General features: G+C 35.2%; 1 protein-coding gene across 2 annotated transcripts in view; it reads right to left on the bottom strand.

The window, feature by feature from the left end:
- Positions 1–20241, bottom strand: part of MRPS35 (mitochondrial ribosomal protein S35) — a 47144-nt gene that overhangs the window by 8106 nt on the left and 18797 nt on the right. For both annotated transcript variants that reach the window (XM_047864981.1, XM_047864982.1), the window contains 2 exons: positions 13803–13912; positions 12016–12085 (listed from right to left, as the gene is read on the bottom strand). In XM_047864981.1, coding sequence (XP_047720937.1) covers positions 12016–12085; positions 13803–13912 — 180 coding nt within the window. The remainder of the gene's footprint in view (positions 1–12015; positions 12086–13802; positions 13913–20241) is intronic.

The following is a 20241-nucleotide window of genomic DNA, read 5'->3' as shown; positions in this document are numbered from 1 at the left end:
AAAATTCAACCTATAATCATTTTCTATGAGGCTAAATACACTTTGTTTTTGTGATTTAAAGGAGTCTATTACAGAAAATTTCTAATGCATATAAAAGTAGACAGGACAGCACTATAAACTCTCATGTACCCATCACCCAGTTTCAACAATCAATGCATAGCAGTCCAGTTTCATATAAGCCTCTATCCACTGCCCCCTTACCACACCCTCACTGAATTATTATGGAGGTCATTCCAGACTTTGTATCATTTCATCCATAATATATTGGTATTGTTCTTTTTTTTTTTTAAACAAAGGGGTCATTTAAAAAATCATAACCACAATAACATTATTGTGGTGTTTTAATTCATGAGCACCTAATCTAGGTCAGTTCATTCATTCATTAAATTCATTCACTCTACCAAGGGGCAATTCCTTCTGTACAAATTACTGGCCCCAGACAGGTACGTTTCCCTGGTATCATCCTGCCTATCTGGCCAGTTACCGAATAATACCTGACTGAAGCAGAGTCCCTTCTCTGCAGTATGAGTCCAAAGACATAATTTAATTTTAAGTTTAGTTGTATTAGTTTTGCTCGCTCTTCCCTTGTCTCCCCCTCTCCCCTGGGGGTGACTAGTCCTATAAATCCTGAAGTAGTCAAGGTCATGTTTTCTGACATACAGACTGGAGGAGAAGAAATCAGTCTCGGGAGAGAAAAGAGTAAAGCAGTTGCCTATAAAGTAACAGAGTCCAAAGAATAAAAGCTCTCACACTCCTAGTTTCTGTTCTTGCCCATTCCTGAGATCTTGCAGCATCCTTGCCCTTCTATCTTCTGCTTAGGCTGGCCTGAGTGAGTTTCTATGACTTACAACAAGGAGGTGTCAAATAACACAGGGTGCTCAGGAGAGAGGCTTGAGGATAAAGAGTTCAGAGTTGTCAGCATATACAAGATACTTTATGGCACCTGGAAGAATGTACAGAATGAGGTAAAAGGGGGTAAGGACAAAACTTGGGAAACAAATTTAATTGATTTGGACTGAAATATAAAGTAGACATTTCTAGAAACATGGCACATCACAGTCAGAAACTTTATACTTAAAGAGGCTCGGTATTCTTTGTAAATAAGCAGTATCTTTCCAAGATGTTATATCTAAAAATGGCAATTGTGAAATAAGGCTTTTACATTTATGTGACTTCAAATGGCCTTTTGGGAATAGTTTCCTTTAAAAAAAAAACACAAAACCATAAAAACAAAAGATTTTTTAACTTCACTGTCTTTATGCAAAAAGTCCAATGCTACATTAATTAAGGTCCTCTAAAAATACAGGGTTAATCCTAGAGGGATAGTAACCAAGAAGTGAATTCTGGTGTAGTATTAAAAGGAAAAAAATCAGGGTACCTGCATGGCTCAGTCAGTTGAGCATCCGATTCTTGATTTAGGCTCAGGTCATAGGTCTTAATGGGCCTTGCATCAAGCTCTCCATCTACAGTGTGGACCCTGCATAGGATACTCTCTCCCCCTCTCTCTCCCTGCACCCCTGCCTCTCAAAATAAATAAATATTTAAAAAAATAAATAAAAGGGAAAAAATCATTCATAATTCTACCACCTAAAGAAACTAATCAATACTGGTGACACTCAGTGCTTGTCCTATATCCATTTTTAAAAACACTGCTATGGTTCAATTTTATTTACAATTTTGTACCTTTGCTTATAATTCGCTGCCCAAGTTTTAGCTTCTAAAATCATACCCAAAATTGAAGTAGGCGGTTGTTTAAGAGGTTTTTTTTTTGAGAGTTTCTTTTTTTTGAAGTGTAGTTGAAATGCATTAATTTTAAAGTAGAAATAACAGCATATTCAAGGGGCGCCTGGGTGGCTCAGTCGGTTAAGCGTTTGACTTCAGCTCAGGTCACGATCTCAAGGTTCGTGAGTTCAAGCCCCACATCGGTCTCTGTGCTGACAGCTTGGAGCCTGGAGTCTGCTTCAGAGTCTGTGTCTCCCTCTCTCTCTGTGCCTCCCCCGCTTACACTCTGTCTCTAAAATAAATAAATAAATATTAGAAAAGAAAAGAAAAGAAAAGAAAAGAAAAGAGAAAAGAAAAGAAAAGAATAGCATATTCAAATTACTGGGCAGCAATGAAAAACACCACTAAGCTTGAACTGATCACCATTAGGCAAAGAGTGTGATTAACCTGTAGACTCCTATTTTAATTCTTCAGCCATTAAACAGTTATAATTTTAGCAACTAATTTATAAGTGTGCATATAATACATATACATATATGTGGGCTCTCTCTTCTTCCCTTCCTACAGTGAGAGAACCTGTTCAGACTATCATCCTAGAGGAAGCAACCTTCCATTTCACACGATCTGTTCTCTTTTCCACAAGTGGCCCAATTATTCACTCACTCAATAAATATTTACTGCACAACTACTGTGCCAGGCACACACCGTGCTGTACTGGAACTGCCAGGGTAGCCAGAGGCCTGGAGTTGAGTAGGAGCCAGTCAGATAAAGACTGTCATCCCAGCAGAGAAAACAATCTCCACAGAGGCCTGGAGGTACGAAAGAGCTCAGTACATTCAGGGAACTGAATGAAGGCCAAGGTGAGGAAAGTAGCATGGGACGAGCCTGAATAGAACACTCAGTTTAGAATACTTACTATGTATGTCAGCACCTTCCATAGATTAATTCACTTAACTTCTACCATGACTCTTTGTGAGGCAGTACTATTACTATCTGTTTTACAGACAAAAACTGAAGTTCAGAGCAATTAAATAATTTGCCCAAATCTTGTTAGTGGTAGAACAACATGTTCCAAGGAACAGAGAGACATGGCAAAAAAGAATATAAAGAATAAAAGAATAATTTAATGGAACCTGTTACCTTTTCTCCCCCTTGTAAGCATAAATTCAATACAAAGAAAAACACTGCATTCATGCAATGGTCAGTATATTCTGAGGTAACAGAAGGCAAAGAAATATCTGTTCCACTAAATACACAAATTTGTCACCTTCTACCATCTTATTTACAACTCCCTTTGCCTAGGACATGAATCATAGTAATATTCCACTTCTCATGATTACAAGTAAGGCATTGTGCAATATGAGGGAAAACAGTTTAACCATTAAAAAAAATCCAAGTTATTTGAAAATCATAAAAAATAAGAAGAGGCAAAATATCCATAAGGGATAAAAAAAAAAAATACTGCCAATTCTTTCAGTTACCACAGCTAAATGTTTAAGTGATGAATACATCAAGGAATTCAATTCAATTCAGATTGGTTTTTTAAAAATTTAACAAATGCTGTTTTGCCAGACATTGTACTAGGGGTTGGGAATATGAAGATGGATGAAATGTATAGTCCTTGTCCTCAGTGATCTCACAGTCTAACGGGGTCAGCCAGACATGGATATGGACAATTACTGTAAAAGTAATAAGAGTAATGCTAATGGGAGGAGGGAAAAAGGATGCACAGACAACTTCTGAGACAGGTTACATCTGAAGTGTATTAAAAGATTCATATGAATTTGCAAGGTTGATCAATTTGAAAAAGGGATCATAAGCAGAGAGAATAGCATGTGCAAAGTTATAAAAGAACACATTATGTTCATTACGGCTGAGATATAGAATACATAACCTACATTTCCTGAGTAACTAGTAATGAGGTGGCCAACTGCTGTGGATAGACAGCCTAAGTAGTTTAGATTTTATCCTGGGTAATAGGGAACCACTGAAGGATTTTATTAAGGAATATTACAAAACAGACTTGCTTTTTAGAGCAATTACTCGAACAGCAACGCAGAAGATGGATGAGATGGGAAAATCAATAAGGCCATTATTAGAGTGAAAGACCTATATAGGGTGGAAGCAGCAGGGATCAAGAGGAGAAAATAATTTTAATGGATATAATATGAAGTCTTACCTGAAGGCAAAGAGATCTGAGAAGTGTCCCCTTGATTGTATCATCATCCCACCCAAGAATCCAGAACAGCGGCCTACTGCCTACCACGTCAAGTGAAAAAAAAGGTCTGCGTTTATATCACAGACAAATCCCTCCATTTTCTTGCCCTTCTCATTCTAATTCTGACCCCACCCTCAGCTCTGATACTTGATACATGTACAAAAGTTGTCTTTAAAGAGATATGCCAGCCCTCCAATTAGTTTCTTTATTAAAAAGACTCAAAGATTGGGGAAATTATTCACAATCAGAACTTATATCAGAATCACATGTGGAGTCTTTAAAATGGAAGAAACCCTCCTGAGTCTCTGCACTAGAGATTTTAATTCCGTAGAGTTCATACATCTCTAGTTTAAAAAAGCTTTGCAGGGGAGTCTCATACAACCCCCAGCTGAAAACAGGTTATGGAGATAAATTTTCAATGGTCAACTGTTCAGTTTGAGAAGACAGTAAACAAGCAGCTAAAGTTCAGGTTTGATTTCATCTCTTATTTCACAGTATTTTTAATGGAAGTCAAAGATGAACTACACTAAATAATATACCATGGGAAGAATATGAAACTTCGAAACTGCAATTCAAATCTGAGTCCTTCAGCTAATAAACTCTGTAACCTTGAGCAAAGTACATAGCTCTCCTCTAAATCTTAATTTCTCAATTGATATAATGAAGAGGTTGTAATAGATAAATCTGGTTCCTGATCTTCAAAGTTAGTACTAATTTAAACTGGGTGGACACAGTAAACACTTTTGTGTTAAGAAAAATGACAGTATTTTAAAGCACTTTTTAAAAATGGAGCTCCTCTCCCACCGTTCACCCTCTTTTTGGTTTTATTTTCATCCAAGGTGATCATGTGGAACAGCATGGAGGTAAAAAAGAAAGTCAGAGACAGAGACACAGATGACTCTCAGAGCAACACTAAAAATTTCTTTTAAAACAAAGGCCAGGGGCACCTGGGTGGCTCAGTTGGTTAAGCGTCCAACTTCAGGTCAGGTCATGATCTTGTGGTTCATGAGTTCGAGTCCCACATCAGGCTCTGTGCTGACAGCTTGGAGCCTGGAGCCTGCTTCAGATTCTGTGTCTCCCTCTCTCTCTGCCCCTACCCCGCTCACATTTTGTCTCTCTCTCTCTCTCTCAAAAATAAACATTAAAAAAATAAAACAAATAAAACAAAAGCCAGATGTGCTATTTGTCTGGAATCAAGGAACAGGTAGCAAGTAAGTACTATTTACCATTACTGGTCTACGACAAGTGCTCAGACTGATCATGGGAATTCCATTAATGTGTTTATTTTTTCTTTAATAAACACTGTATTATTAGTTTATTCATAATTAGATTACATAGAAGCTTATGCATAAATACATTTCACATTAAAGAGATGCACCTTGTTAGGAGTTACCAATATTCTTCTAGAAAATGAATTATATTAACATTGTCAAATACAAATTAGCATCAGAAAATAAACTTCTGTAGAGAACAAAATTTGTAGAGAACTTCCAAAAACAGTGAAAAATAAAAACAAAATGTTTATTCATTTGAGAGAGAGACAGTGAGAGAGGGAGGGACAGAGAGGGACAGAGACAATCCCAAGCAGGCTCTGTACAGTCAGCCCAGAGTCCAACTTGGGGCTCGATCTCTTGGAGTGTGCAATCATAATCCAAGTCAAAATCAAGAGTTGGAGGCTTAACTGACTGAGCCACCCAGGCGCACCAAGAATACTTTTTAAATATCTTAATAAACATGATCAAATGAAAAACAAATTTGATCTACACATAACACAAATCATACAACATCAAACTGTTGCAAAGATATTTCTTACAAACTGGGCACAATTATGATTGTTGATTATTAATAATTTTATTAATAGGTAATTATTAAGCTATTCCGGTAAGCTAATTATTCCTAATATCTACCAAGTATGCTACATTTTATATTACTAAAAAGGGAGTTTGCTACTTTGTCACCTCACTTTTCAAGTTGAAAACCTTCTACTTCAAAAATCTATAGAAATCCCAAATGGACAGCTGTTATTAAACATTTAGTGTTTTTATCTAGCACTGACCTAGATACTCTGAAAAACAAAATACAGTAAGATTATACATGCTATAGGGACCTTATGATTAGTTAGAAAAACAAAACATACATGGAACAAAAACATACATGGAAAACTGTCCATGGAATAGGGACTAAGACACTGTCTATAGTCAAGGGCCTAGTAACCAATATAGAAAATAAGACAGTATAACATGCTATTTATGCAAAATAGGAGTTATACAAAGAGGCTCAAATATACCTGATGAGTTAATATCCAAAGTATATAAGGAACTCATAACTCACACAAACAAAAAAAAAACCCAAACAATACAATTTAAAAATGAGCAGAAGATCTGAATAGCCATTTTTCCAAAGACATACAGATGGCCAACATACACATGAAAAGACACTCCATATCAGTCATCATCAGGGAAATGGCAAATCAAAACCACAAGATATCACTTCACACCTGTTAAAATGGCTATTATCAAGAAGATAAGAAATAACATGTATTGGCGAGGATGTGGAGAAAAGGGAACCCTGGAGCACTGTTGGGAATGTAAAATGATACAGCCACTGTGGAAAACAGTATGGAGGTTCCTCAAGAAATTAAAAACAGAAACACCATAAGATCCAGGAATTCCACTTCTGGGTATTTATCCAAAGAAAATGAGACATTAACCTGAAAAGATATCTGCACCCTCATGTTCACTGCAACATTATTTACAATAGCTGAGACATGGAAATAACCTAAGTGTTCACTGATGGTTAAATGGATAAAGAGGTGAGCGTGTGTGTGTGTGTGTGTGTGTGTGTGTATGTGCGTGTGAATATACATACACACACATTATGGAATAATATTCAATGATAAAAAAAAAGAAGGAAATCTTGGTATTTGTGACAACATGAATGGACCTTGAAGGCATTATGCTAAGTGAAGTAAGTTAGAGAAAGATAAATGCCATATGATCTCACTTATATGTGGACTCTAAAACACCCGAACTCATAGAAACCGAACAAATTGGTGGTTGCCAGAGGTTGGGGTGGGCAAAATGAGTGAAAATGGTCAAAAGGTACAAACTTCCATTTATAAAATAAATCATGGTGATGTTAATATACATCATGGTGACTACAGTCAATAATACTGTACTATTGCTAAGACAATAAAATTCAAAAGTTCTCATCAGAAGAAAAAAATGTGTAACTATTGTGTGTAGTGATGAATGTTAACTAGACATATTGTGGTGATTGTTTCTCTCTTTATATATGTGTGTGTGTGTGTGTGTGTGTGTGTGTGTGTGTGTGTATATATGGCGTATATGTGTGTGTGTGTATATACAGTATATGTATATATATATATACAGCATATATGTATATAGTATATAGATGTACATACGTACACATATACACGTATTGAAGCATTGTTATATACCTATTATATAACATTTTATGTCAATAATATCTTAATAAAAAAAAAAAAAAAACAGGCTCAAAGCACGTATCAATTAAAGCCTTGAAGGATATATAAGAAATAAAGAGAAACATTAATAATTAAATTGTAAACTACCCAACACTTTGGTAATATTTATTACTAAACCAACTTGTTTCTACTAATGTTCCTCAGTGGAAAAGACAGTTTCCCCCTTATATATTAACCTCCATATCCAAAAACACCAAGCAATAACAGGCAACCAGTAAACATTTGCCCATCAATCAATAACCAGTTCATTTTAATGAAAACACACTTAACATTTGCTACATGGATGGTTTACTATTTCAAAAACAGTAAAAAAGTGAAACAGGTACCTTTTCAAACAACTAGTAAAATGCTCCATTTTGCCCTCTGGATACAAATCTACACTCTGTAAATAGACTATACAACCAGTCCACAATCTGGCTCTGACTTGGTTTTTTTCGCCTCATCCCCTACCTCTGCACTGTCAGTCTTACAACCTGCCCACACCAAACTTCTGCCTGCTCTCTACATCCACAAGGCAGCGTCCTTTGCCCACTTCTCTGCTGCACACTCCTACTCTTCTTCCAAAACCAGTCACGACTTCTTGGAAAGCTTCCAGGGAGAATTAATCCTTGTCAGTGCCTCTCACAGCACTGTGTTCCTACTTCCATTATCCAGTGAAACAGGTGACATTTCAGGCACTGGTTCTCTCCAGAAATAAAGGTACCTAGATTAGGCAGAGGCTCTTTCATTTTCATAGTCCTACCAATACCTGTCACTGTATCTTGTACACAAGATCATTGTTGAATGCCAGAAAGAGTAAACAACATAATAAACATTCAAGCATTCTCTAATATAACCTGGAAATGTGTATGTATGTGGGCACACACAATCACAGTGAACTCATAAACCAAACAGACTGAATGGAGAGTATGGAGTTACAAAAAGACTCTTCATTTTATCAGAAATATTTGCAGTAAGGTCCCCTTTAAAAATGAACTCTTGAGGTGCCTGGGTGACTCAGTTGCTTAAGCGACCGACTTTGGCTCAGGTCATGATCTAACGCTTCATGGGTTCAAGCCCCATGTTGGGCTCTGTGCTGACAGCTCAGAACCTGGAGCCTGCTTCAGATTCTGTGTCTCCCTCTCTCTCTGATCCCCCCCCACCTCCGCTTGTGCTCTTTCTCTCTCTGTTTCAGATTCTGTGTCTCCCTCTCTCTCTGACCCTCCCCTGCTTGTGCTCTCTCTCTCTCACTCTGAAAAATAAATAAACATTAAAAAATAATAAATACATAAAAATGAACTCTTATTGGGGCACCTGGGTGGCTCAGTCAGTTGAGTGTCTGACTTTATAACTCAGGTCATGATCTTGGCATCAGAGAGTTCAAGACCCGTGTTGGGCTCTGCACTGACAGCTCAGAGCCTGAAGCTTGCTTTGGATTCTGTCTCCCTTTCTCTCTGCCCCTCCCCCACTCATGGTCTGTTCTCTGTTTCTTAAAAATGAATAAACATTAAAAAAAATTTTTTTAAATGAACTCTTATTGAGTGTAAAATTATCTGACTTGGAAGTTTTTGTTACACGACTTTTCAGAATCAATTTATTACAAACCTAGATGTATTTTTGACTGGCAATAAGACTACCATGAAATCCAAGTAAGTCAAAAACTCAAAAAAAAAAAAACCCTCTAATTTAAAAAAAGAACTATTAGTAATTAAATATCCAAACATTTAAAAACTCTTGGAATTTGATTTTAGATCTCTACATTTTCTAAAAGAAGTGCTTTTGTCTTCCCCCAGTGTCTTGGTCTATCTTTTCTGCAAATCATTTTGCAAAATACTTTCTTCAAGCACTTCCTAATCAAATTACTTGTGGAAGGTTTAAAGAATATCATGCAACAAAGTTAAAATTTAGGAAGTTTTGTCATTATCAGCTACTATCAGAATGCTGAGTAGGACACTTGTTCAAAACATTCAAATACAACATGACACAGATCTGATTACCTATATGAAGTCTCTGTTAAGTTAAAGGTAAGCTATGTACAAAAATTGGGAATCAATGAATTCAAAATCCTAAGATACGTATTTCTTCATTTTCGTATTAATATTAATAGCCACATAGCAGGTCTGCACAGTTCCAAAGGATAAAACTTAATTCACTCCTATGCCAACAATGTGTCACATGGAATTACTGAAACCAGTTTCTACAACTCTCTTTGCTTCTCTGAACTGCAGAAGGACAGTCTCTTATCACCTCCCAGCAATGCAATAACCATCCTTTAACTCATTGCTAAGCCTCCATGCTTGAAGTCTATGGCATGGGAAGTCTACGTTTTTTGAAGTCTACTTTGATACTTCCATAGTTAAACTACTTTGAATAGCACACAACAGTAACTTCCTTATCCTGAAGTCTAGATGAACACCTTTTCAGAGAAGTTTCTGAATTGTGTGCGACATAAAACTACCAACCACTTTCCTCTCAACTCTTAGAGGTAACCTCCACACAAAAATTAAAAAGCCAGAAAGTTAAGAGAAGCTTACCTTTTTTAGGTATTAAATGCTCTGAAACTAGTTAAAAAAAACAAAGAAATGGATTAAAAGGGGGCTCTCTAAAGTATTTGATTAAACACCAGGTGGTAACATCAATTTCAAGTCTGAATTCCATGCTGGTGAAGGAAAGAAGAATTTCAATTCAGTAAAGACTCTGTTCCACCAGCTTTGCAAAATTTCACGGCTCATCTGCATTCTCTTAAAGCTTCTTCATTGATGGCACTTGTTTAGAAAGGACCAAGAGCCACGTTTAATATAGAAATTCTTTAATTCTGTCTGTTTAGGATAGATGTATGTGGCTACTTATTCTAGCATCAAAGTAATTAGCGTTAAAGATCAAAGGCTACTTGCATGAATCCAGAATACAAACTTGTTTGGATTCTATGTCATGGAACCACAGAAAGAATCCAGTAAGTCAACTTTCACTGAATTTATTTATGCCTGTCATTTCCTTTAGGGCAAATTCATTTTACAGGCTGCTGGCAAAATAAGAGATTCAAAATTGGGTGGTTTTTATTGATTAACTCTTGAAGGAGCAGCCATCGAGCTGCAGCTAATCCAACCCTGTTGCCAGTTCAAAAAAGAACTTAATTAGTTCAAGCCAAAGGCATTTATAAAATCAACTGGCAGGAAAGAGAGATTAACTGCTATTATGATGTTGTTCCTGAAGCCAGGAACTAGAAAATTCAGATGAATTATGATAATTAGAATACCTCAAAAGAAGACAAAAGCTACAAGCTTTTTGTTCTTTACAAACCTTGCAACAAAGTTTTATATTTTTTTTTAATTTTCCACGTATCCCAAGAGGTTGGGCTACAACTGTTTTATTGTTAATACGAAGGAAATGCTGTGGGTTTAGAGAATGGCTGCATGTGTTCACAGAATTACAATATCTCAAGGATGGCAGGAGATTCCAAAGGCCATCTAATGCAACTACCTATCTAATGAAAGTGATCCTTTTACCACCATATCCCTGCTAAGTAGCCAAAAGATGGAATATTTTCTACCTATTAAAGTAGCCCACTCCATCTTTCCATGACTCTCTTAGAAAGTTTGTACTCTGTGAAATAAGTCTGTTTCACTATTACTTCTACCTTGTTGTATCCCTAAAAGTCATGAAAAACAAATCCAACTCTTCTTTCATAAGAAATCCTTTAAGTATCTAAAGAGAGTGATTCTTTCTCCAGCTATCTCCATTACTTGAAATGTTCCTAATAGAAAATGCTATTGACGGAAAAAAAAAAAAAAAAAAAGAAAGAAAGAAAATGCTATTGAGACCTATGTCTATGTTAGGCAAGCAAAAAAAAAAAAAATTTATATGCATACTTAAAATTACTTTAATTTTTAAAAAAATAGCATTTAAAACTTAGAGTTATCTAAACGTACTATATACCAACTTAAAATTAGTAAGCTGACGCTCTAGCAGAGCAAAACCTTCCTTACAAATATATGTGTATGCTTACATTAAAACTCAGTAAATCCAGTCAGACACAAGACTGTTTTTACTACTATTTAAATAATTAATTGCCTCTAACTGTCCCTAATGTATGCCAGTGAAAGGCTCATATGAAAGGCTATGTGGTAACTAAAATCTGAAATAAATATTTAAAATAACTTTCTACAAAGTTTGGGGCTTTGTTTTGCAGTTTATGTGAAGAGCAGGATGCATTATCAATTCTTACATTATATAGATGATTACATTCCGTAACTTTGATAACTTTCGGCCAAAGTCAAACAAAAGAAAAAAAGTAAAACATTTTGAATCTTCCAACCAAAGTCCACAACTGAATTTTAAAGGTGTTTAGTCATCTGATTTCTGTAAGGTCCTGAGATGGACTGCATAATCTGCTTCAAGGTCTTCCCTGTCAATGTCAGAAGTTATTTATAACATTTCATACCTCTTCATACCTCCTTAGTTTATCTAGTAGTTCATTAAACCTTCAACTGAGTACTTGCCACAGACTGTTTTGAAAGGTTAACACCATCTAAATTATAAAATAAATCACGCTGACAAAATTATTAAACATTCACACACAATCACTTACCCAAGACTCATGGTATAAAACTGTTAGCAGATATATTGCATAATCGTAATTCTGTCTCTTCAAAGGGCACCTTTAAGAGAAAGAGAGGGAGGAAGCAAAAGTTTTGAAAACTCAGTACATACAATAATTTGCAAAATATACAAATACTAAACACAAAGGATAACTTATATTCAGGTATTCCCTATCTTTAGGGAATATCCTACCTTTAGGAAAATTCCGTTCTTAGAACAAAAATAGTCCGTGTTGGTGGTTACCTAAGGTTATTGAAAACTAGTGTTATTTTGATTTATTTTGTATGTATTTATTTTTATTTCTCTTTGCTTTCATCATTAATGGAGTTATTTGTATCTGGTAATATTTTTACACTATTTTTACTATGATTGCGTCCAATCCAAGTACCCTTCCTAACATCAGGGCTGAGTCTGCAGGACAGCGTGAGCACATCTACAGAGTTCATTTTAAAAACAGAGATAGACTGATGACAGATGCTAATCTAAATGTTCATCTCAATTTCTCCAGAGCCAACTTTTAAAAAAATGACCTACACTAACCGATGTCGTATTGCTGATGCCATATTTAAATTGGAATTAATAACCTAATATTAGGTAAATCTTCTACGTAAGTGTGAGAGGGCAAGTTTAGCTCTTAGATTAATAAAATAATATAGAACGGAAAATCATTACATCTAATTTTTTTTAAATATAAAACAAAACTATCCTATGACAAGTAACTTTAATGGTATTCTCTTATTGTATACTTAAGTTTAATAATCCTATAAACACTCGTTACCATAAAACATATAGACACACTGACACACTTGTTAACTTAGGGAAAAAAATTACCAGGTACTTATGGAATTTCAAAGAGTAACATTTTAAAGGTATTTTCAAGTTGCATAACCCCAAAACTCAACGTTATTTTACGTTTTCCAAAGATAGTAAAAAAAGACTATCACTGACATTGAAATCTATGCTTCCCCCATACGGTAACAATGTGGAACCAGGGCTCCCAAGGTCTGGCCAGCCCACACTGCTACCGTCACTTGTGCATGTCATGCTACTTCTTCCCACCACGAAGAAGCAGGATATAAAGCCTAACTGATATCGACACCTCAAAATGCTTTGAAACTGGAATAGGAAGTGAGAGAAGATATCTTTCCACTTGTTTTTCTCTAAAGGCAGGTCTTTAGATTTGGGCATACTTTAGAAACAGCCAAATATAAGACAGAAATTAAACAACCCTTTTGTGAAAACATACCAACAATCCTTCACCTCAGATGACCCTATGACCTAATTTATAAATTCGTATGAGGTAAACTTAATACTGCCTTTATGAAAGGAATTCGCTGAAATTCTGCTTATGTACAAGACTGCCTGGGCAAATTAAATTTCCATATTTAATAATTTAAATTTCAAACTGTAAGATCTGTGGCTTTGTAATAAAAACCCGTTTAAGCCTAAATTAGCAAATCATACTTTTGTTTTCTTCTAACATCTCCACTGAGTCTTATACACATGGCTATATTAAAATCAAGATTGAAAAATAACAACGATAATTCAACAAGGCAGTTAGGCAAGCCGCTCCATGTACCGAAAGAGAATGGCAAGAGCAGGCTAGTGAAGACATTATACACGTGAATTAGACAACTTCTCTGACCTAATACATTAATACAAGTTGACATAAAAGGCTACCTTGATTTGCGGTGTCATTTCTTAAGAAAAGGACTGCTGGGGAACTGGAAGATAATAAACCCATCTGACCAATGTGCTGAACTCTTCTTTCTGTACCTGTCTGTCCTGATGGTAAGCACATCTGTGGTCTTGCAGTATCGCTCTCCCACAAGTTTAATAAGTTTCTTCTTTGCGTGATCATCTAAATTCAGACTGGAAAGTTTAACCTTAAGAATACAAGAAAAAGTTATTTGAAAAAAGTTGTTTCATATACTTTGTTTAATGAAAAAAAAAAAACCAGCAGCAAGATTATTTATATTAACATTAAACCAACCAAAAAGAAACATTCTCAACCCTGCATTCTTGTCTATACAGGTTAACAACTGCAGTATGAAGCATTATGCATTAAGAAGCCCAATCTTACTCATGGAAAAAAAAGAGAGGGGGAGTAAGCTGGAGTTCTTTGAAAGTCCTGGGCATTAGCACCTTTCCTGAAAGAACCCAATAACAAGACTCTTAAATAAATGAAATTACAGTTTATTACAGTTTATGATTAGCACTAACGGTATTAAACTCCATTAGTGTTAGTTAAGCTGGAATATAGGAATAAAGGGATAAAACAAAAGGGCTTTAAGATATTTCTACCATGTAATTATGAGACCTGTATCACTGCAACTAGTTTAGGGTCATCTACCTTAAAAAGTACAGATACCTCATGAAGGCTGGAATACAGCATTCAAGAGGATCAAGACATTTGAAATAATCCAGCTCAACATTTCTCAAAATGTTAATACTAGTCCCAGAAGCTGCTAAGAATTATTTCTTTAAAAAGGCTATTTCTGTTTAATACATTTGGGAAATGCTGAGTTAAACTGGGTTCTTTATAGAAGGATTTCTTAGAGGAGGTAACACACTAATGAGCATTTTGAAATTTCAAGATGAAAATTTCTCATATAATGATTCCCAAATTTATTTGACCTCTTATCTCATATCTCATATTCTGGTTTTCTTTTCTTTTCTTTTTTCCTTCATATTCTACTTTTCAAGGGAGGACAGTTCATGGAATCAGTCTTCCTCAAAACACCTTTTGGGAAATGCTGGACTAAATGAACACACTTTTTAATTTGCAGAGAATTATGATATAGGCTGAAGATATCTAAGATATGAATAGTCTTGACACAGGAAGATAGGTTAGACACTAGAATACCGTTAAATGAGGTAAAACACAGACCGTTTTTCCACGGAGAGCATTAAGACTAAGAAAGAGCCATACTGTATGAAGAAGAAAAAAGCTAAATAGATTTTAAAATCACACCCACTTCTCTCTGGCTTCAATAACCCTGCACTTCCCTCAAGGCATCATAGCATAAGAGCTTATTTATTTTTCCATTTTTCCCACTAGGCGACAGCCTGGCACTTAAAAAGCATATAACGTGTATTTGCTGAAACAACACATAAATGAAAAAAAGAACACTTCGAATTTTTATTTGAACTACAGAAAATATAGAAAATAAATTTAAAAAACACACTTTTAAGGAACATATGCAGGAAAAACACTGACTATTAGGTATCAACCCAAGAGAATGGTTCTCTGGGCCTAGGCTGCTCTAATTACCACAGTTCCTGGGAAACAACATGTATCAACAACCAAGTTATCAGCTTGATGGATAAAATAAGAAATTTTATGATAATTCTGACTGTTAACAATAAGACTTACTTATAAGAAAATCATAAAATGAATCTACATTATAATTATGAAAATATTTGTACATACGCATGCATACAGATACAGTACAAGAAAGAAATGAATTGTCTTTGCATTAGGATAGTGAGAATGGAATCATTTTTTCCTTTTAAAAATCCCTTCAATGTTATCATGTTTAATAATAAATTTTAAAATTTACCATTTAAAAAATTTAAGTGTTCTAGCTTTTTACGTAAGAAGTAGTCAAAAACATGGCAACGCTGATTATTATAACTGCTTTAAAACGTATGTTCACATTAACATTTTAATGTTCAAAAAGTATTTTAGAGTTTATGCCAGAAACTCATCAGGATTTCAGAAAGCTCTGTGGTACACTCGCGCCACCTGCTAGCACTTAAAGGGATTGCAAAACTGCAGTCTTTAACCTGGACTAATATTGTCCGACACTGCAGCTGAGTGGCACTGTCATTCTTTTCCAGAATTCAAAAGAATCCCTGGACTTTTCTTTTTCAAGTTGCTACATTTTAAACAATCAATACTGTACTATTAACATTATCCAAAAGCCATGTTGACATTTCAAATCATAGGAGATGATGGTTATATGTATTTTCAAATGCCCATATTTAAGAGCTACCTAAATTGAGAAATATCTAATTGTGTAAAATACCTTCTCTATTTACATATTTACAAGTATAGTGCAGTTAAAGAACTCTGGTAATACACAGAGGACAAGAATTGGGTTTGATTTCTAGATTTGCTACTTACTTGCTAAGTGAACTTAAATCATTTGTTCTTACTATTTCTTCATTTACAAAATAGGAATGACTCAGAAGAATTTTGCCAGGAAATAAATGAGAATAAATAGAAAAAAAAGCACTTTTAAAGTTAAGTCCTACACAAATATTAAGTTTTTTTAAAATTCGGAACTATTTTGATGACTATCAAGAAAAATGATACCATCTTTCTCTGAATTTAAAAATGTATCTCTCTCTATATAACACTTTGTAATATTTGATTACCTTCACAATATTGCTTTACATCATGCTGGAATGCACATGCTTTAGTCCCACTGTTTGACCTACTTTCACCCTAGACTACATGACACCATTCAGGACATCACCACTGAGTTTCAACAGTCAGTGGGTAGGCAGAAAAGAGTTCACAGGAGCAAACATTGAGTCAGGGGAAAGGAATACAAGGAAGTGACAAAGGTATCACATGGCAGCATAAGGACAAAAAGGAGACAAGAGGATGGTACCTGATATCATAAGTGGTATCCTGTGTATACTTCAAATAAAGCGATAAGATTATTTTTATGTAAAATATATTATGCAAACTTAGAACCAGTAGGGAATTGGATGTTTATTCTGGTACGGAAGACTAAGGCCCACAAAAGGTAAAGCAAAATGTAGGTTTCCTGACAGAGTTCAACAACAGTTGGCTGTTACTGTTATCATCATTAATAAAAAGAGGCAACATTTACTAAGTTATTAAAAATGTATCAGATATTATTACTCCCTAGGTACTTTTTTAAAAATTTTATTTTTAGGTAATCTCTACATCCAATGTGGGGCTCGAACACACAACCCCAAGATCAAGAGTCACATGCTCTCCCATCTGGGCCAGCCTAGGTACTTTCTATTAACTAGCAGAATGATGTCAGCCGAGCAGAATTTTAAGGTTTTTTTTTCTCCCTTTTGTTTATATAGATTTTCTAAAATTTATACAGTAAACATGCTATTTTGCCCTTTGTGACTTTAAGTATTTTCAATCTAAATATATAAATATATTGCTCTACATCTAAACTGTTCTATGGAATAAAAAAAGGCTGACAAGCTTCATGAATTTACTTTATAAAGATGGCACAATCCGGATACTAAAACCCAGCAAAGAAAGAAAATTACAAATCAAACACTGATGCATCCCTGAAAAATTTCTAGAAATTAGAGTTTGTCTATTTGTTACCCTATAGTGTAAAAATGGTTGCAGAGACTGTCAACATATTTTTGTAGTAAACTTGGAGTATTATGATTTAAAATACAGATTACAAGGAATATAAAACTAATATTTTGAGGTCCTGGAAGGCATCTTAAAAAAGTGGGCAGTCATCCTCCAGAACAGATGATTCAAAAGTACATTAGTCAGGGCTCCCCAGAAAAATAGCTGATTCCAGGACAAGGATAGGGAATACATAAGATAAGCCTGGAGCATTTTGTGGTGCCAAAAAATAAAAAGTATTCAAGAAACAAATGATGGGGCATGGCAAAGTAACAGAGCAGCCAGCCGGAAGAGCTACCAATGGCCAAAGCTGGAACAATCTGAGCATCAAAATATATAATGTATTATTGGATCATAACCCAAATGCTAAAATAAGTATTCCTGATATAAATAAATGACCGAATAAATAAATAAATGAATGAGAATGGACAAATCTCCTACATAGAAGAATTACAAACAACTTATGTGCTATTTCTCCCTCGAGGTGAAGCATAACTATCAATCCCAGAAGTGTGGGCTATGCATAGCGACTTCCATCTGAAGAGTACAGTATGGAAAGGAGGGAAAAAGAGTACTTTTATAGTGAAGGAAACTTGCAAACAGTACCTTAACCAGGTGATCAAGCCTTCATCATTAGTTAACATCATGTTGGGAGCCTCTACTCTTGCTATGATGTGATGAGAGTGGCACTTTACTTGTGAGGTTTTCCTCCCCCAAATACAAACCAGTCTAAGCATAAGAAAAATACCAAACATATCTAAAGTGAAGGACATTCCACAAAATACATAACTGGTACTTCCCAAAACTCTCAAGGTCACCAAAACAAGGAAATTCTGAGAAACCACCACAGGAAAGAGGTGCCTGAGGAAATCTGAATAAAGTATGAACTTTAATTAATAATGTATCAGTATTGACTCACTAGTTGTAATAAATGTATCATAGTAATATAAGATGTTGTAACAGGAGAAATTTGGTGTGAAATACAGGGGAATTCTGTGAACTATTTTGAAACATTTTTGTAAATCTAAAACTTTTCTAGTTCAAAACAAAACAAAACAAAACAAAACAAAACAAAACAAAACAAAACAAAACCATCAGCTAACGGCCCCATGAGAAAGAAATACCATGTGGATTAAGATTCTTTTACCAGAGGAAACTAATAGTGGTTTCAAATACTAACTTAGAAGTTACTACAGCAAGACACTGGAACTGCGATGGTAGGTGGAATGCTCCTGATTGAGTAAGAGCAGGGATTTAACGTTTCTCCAACATGAGATTAGGACAAAGGATCCTAAATAAAATGCTAACAAAGCAAATCTACAGTAAAGGAATAGAATGGTGTACTAAGCAATAATCAGGGTTCAGAAATGCTTCAGTAATTGAAAACCTAACAATTACCACGATTCAAAGGAGATCATTCCAAAAATGCGATAGGAACAGGACACACCATTAACATAATAGAGGCTATTATCTCAAACAGAATTACAATTTATACTTAGAGGCTAACCACCAGAAGCACACCCATTAAAGTATAGAACAGGATACGGGACTACATAAACATTACTTTAGAAATTTTATCGAATGAAAAACACAAAAAGAAAAAACAAGCTATAGATATTTAGAAAGGGGAATTAAAACCACTATTGTTTATCATTTATTTCCTGAGAAATCTCTGAAAGAGTGAACTAAAAATTCATAGCATTCAGAATTTGGTCTCTTATTATATATCAATGACCACTAACAGGTATTAGGGCACCTTGGAGACACAGAGGCTGATTCCAGGTCTGGGATAAGGAAAATATAAAGTGAACTTGGGCCATCTTGCGCCAGAATGCAAAGAAATTTTCTAATGCTAATAGGATTGTAACAAAAAGACACAGGAACGAATTTAAAAGAATTCCCACCAAAGTTAGGCTATACTTTGAACATCAAAAAGAACAATGATTTTACTTGATCAAAAGTTACTGAATGTACCCACCTACAGATTCCCTGTTCAAGGGAACAGCAAAACAACAACAATAAAAAAAAAACTTCACAATGGGGATGGCTTGCTGGCTCAGTCAGTAGAGCATGTGACTCTTGACCTCGGGGTTGTGAGTTCAAGTCTCACACTGGGTATAAAGATTACTAAAAAAAGAAAAAAGCCAAAACAAACAAACAAAAAACCCCAAAAAATTTTGCAACAGAATGATCAGGTTGCTAGCCTTTAAAACAAGTGGTCAGTCTCAGCATACTGAGAATGAGGCAACCAGACTTTACATGCCTGATCATGTAACACAGTATAAAATACATAACACCATCTATCAATTACTGTTAAAAATACTTCACTGTAATCAGTTCCTTAAATCTAACTTCCAGTTCATAAGAAATACAGAAGGTAAAGAAATAAGGTAAATGACATCAGGACACATTCAGACAAATTCAGAAAGTAGGAAAGGAAACACTATATGACAAAATATCTGTCTTTTAATTTTTTAAATAGTTGCCTTTAACTTTTTTTTTGTTTATTTTTTGAGAAAGTACAAGCAGGGGAGGGGCAGAGAGCAGGGGACAAAGGATCTGAAGCAGGTTTTGTGCTGACAACAGCGATGTGGGGCTTGAACCCACAAACTGCAAGATCATGACCGGAGCCAAAGTGGATGCTCAACTGACTGAGCCAACCAGGTGCCTCCAAAATATCTGTCTTTTTAATAAGTCATTGTCATGAGAGGGCAGGTGGGGATAGGAGTAGTGAGGTCCTAGGCTGTTCTAGATTTAAAAAGATTTAAGTGACATTATAAACAATCAAACAAGAAAAAGACAAATTACTCAATTAAAGAACGGGCAAAGGATTTGAACAGACATTTCTTCAAA

Source organism: Prionailurus viverrinus, chromosome B4, assembly GCF_022837055.1.
Source record: "Prionailurus viverrinus isolate Anna chromosome B4, UM_Priviv_1.0, whole genome shotgun sequence".
NCBI lineage: Eukaryota > Metazoa > Chordata > Mammalia > Carnivora > Felidae > Prionailurus > Prionailurus viverrinus.
The sequence above is the reverse complement of the archived record's forward strand: the minus strand, read 5'-3'. Positions and strand labels throughout refer to the sequence as shown.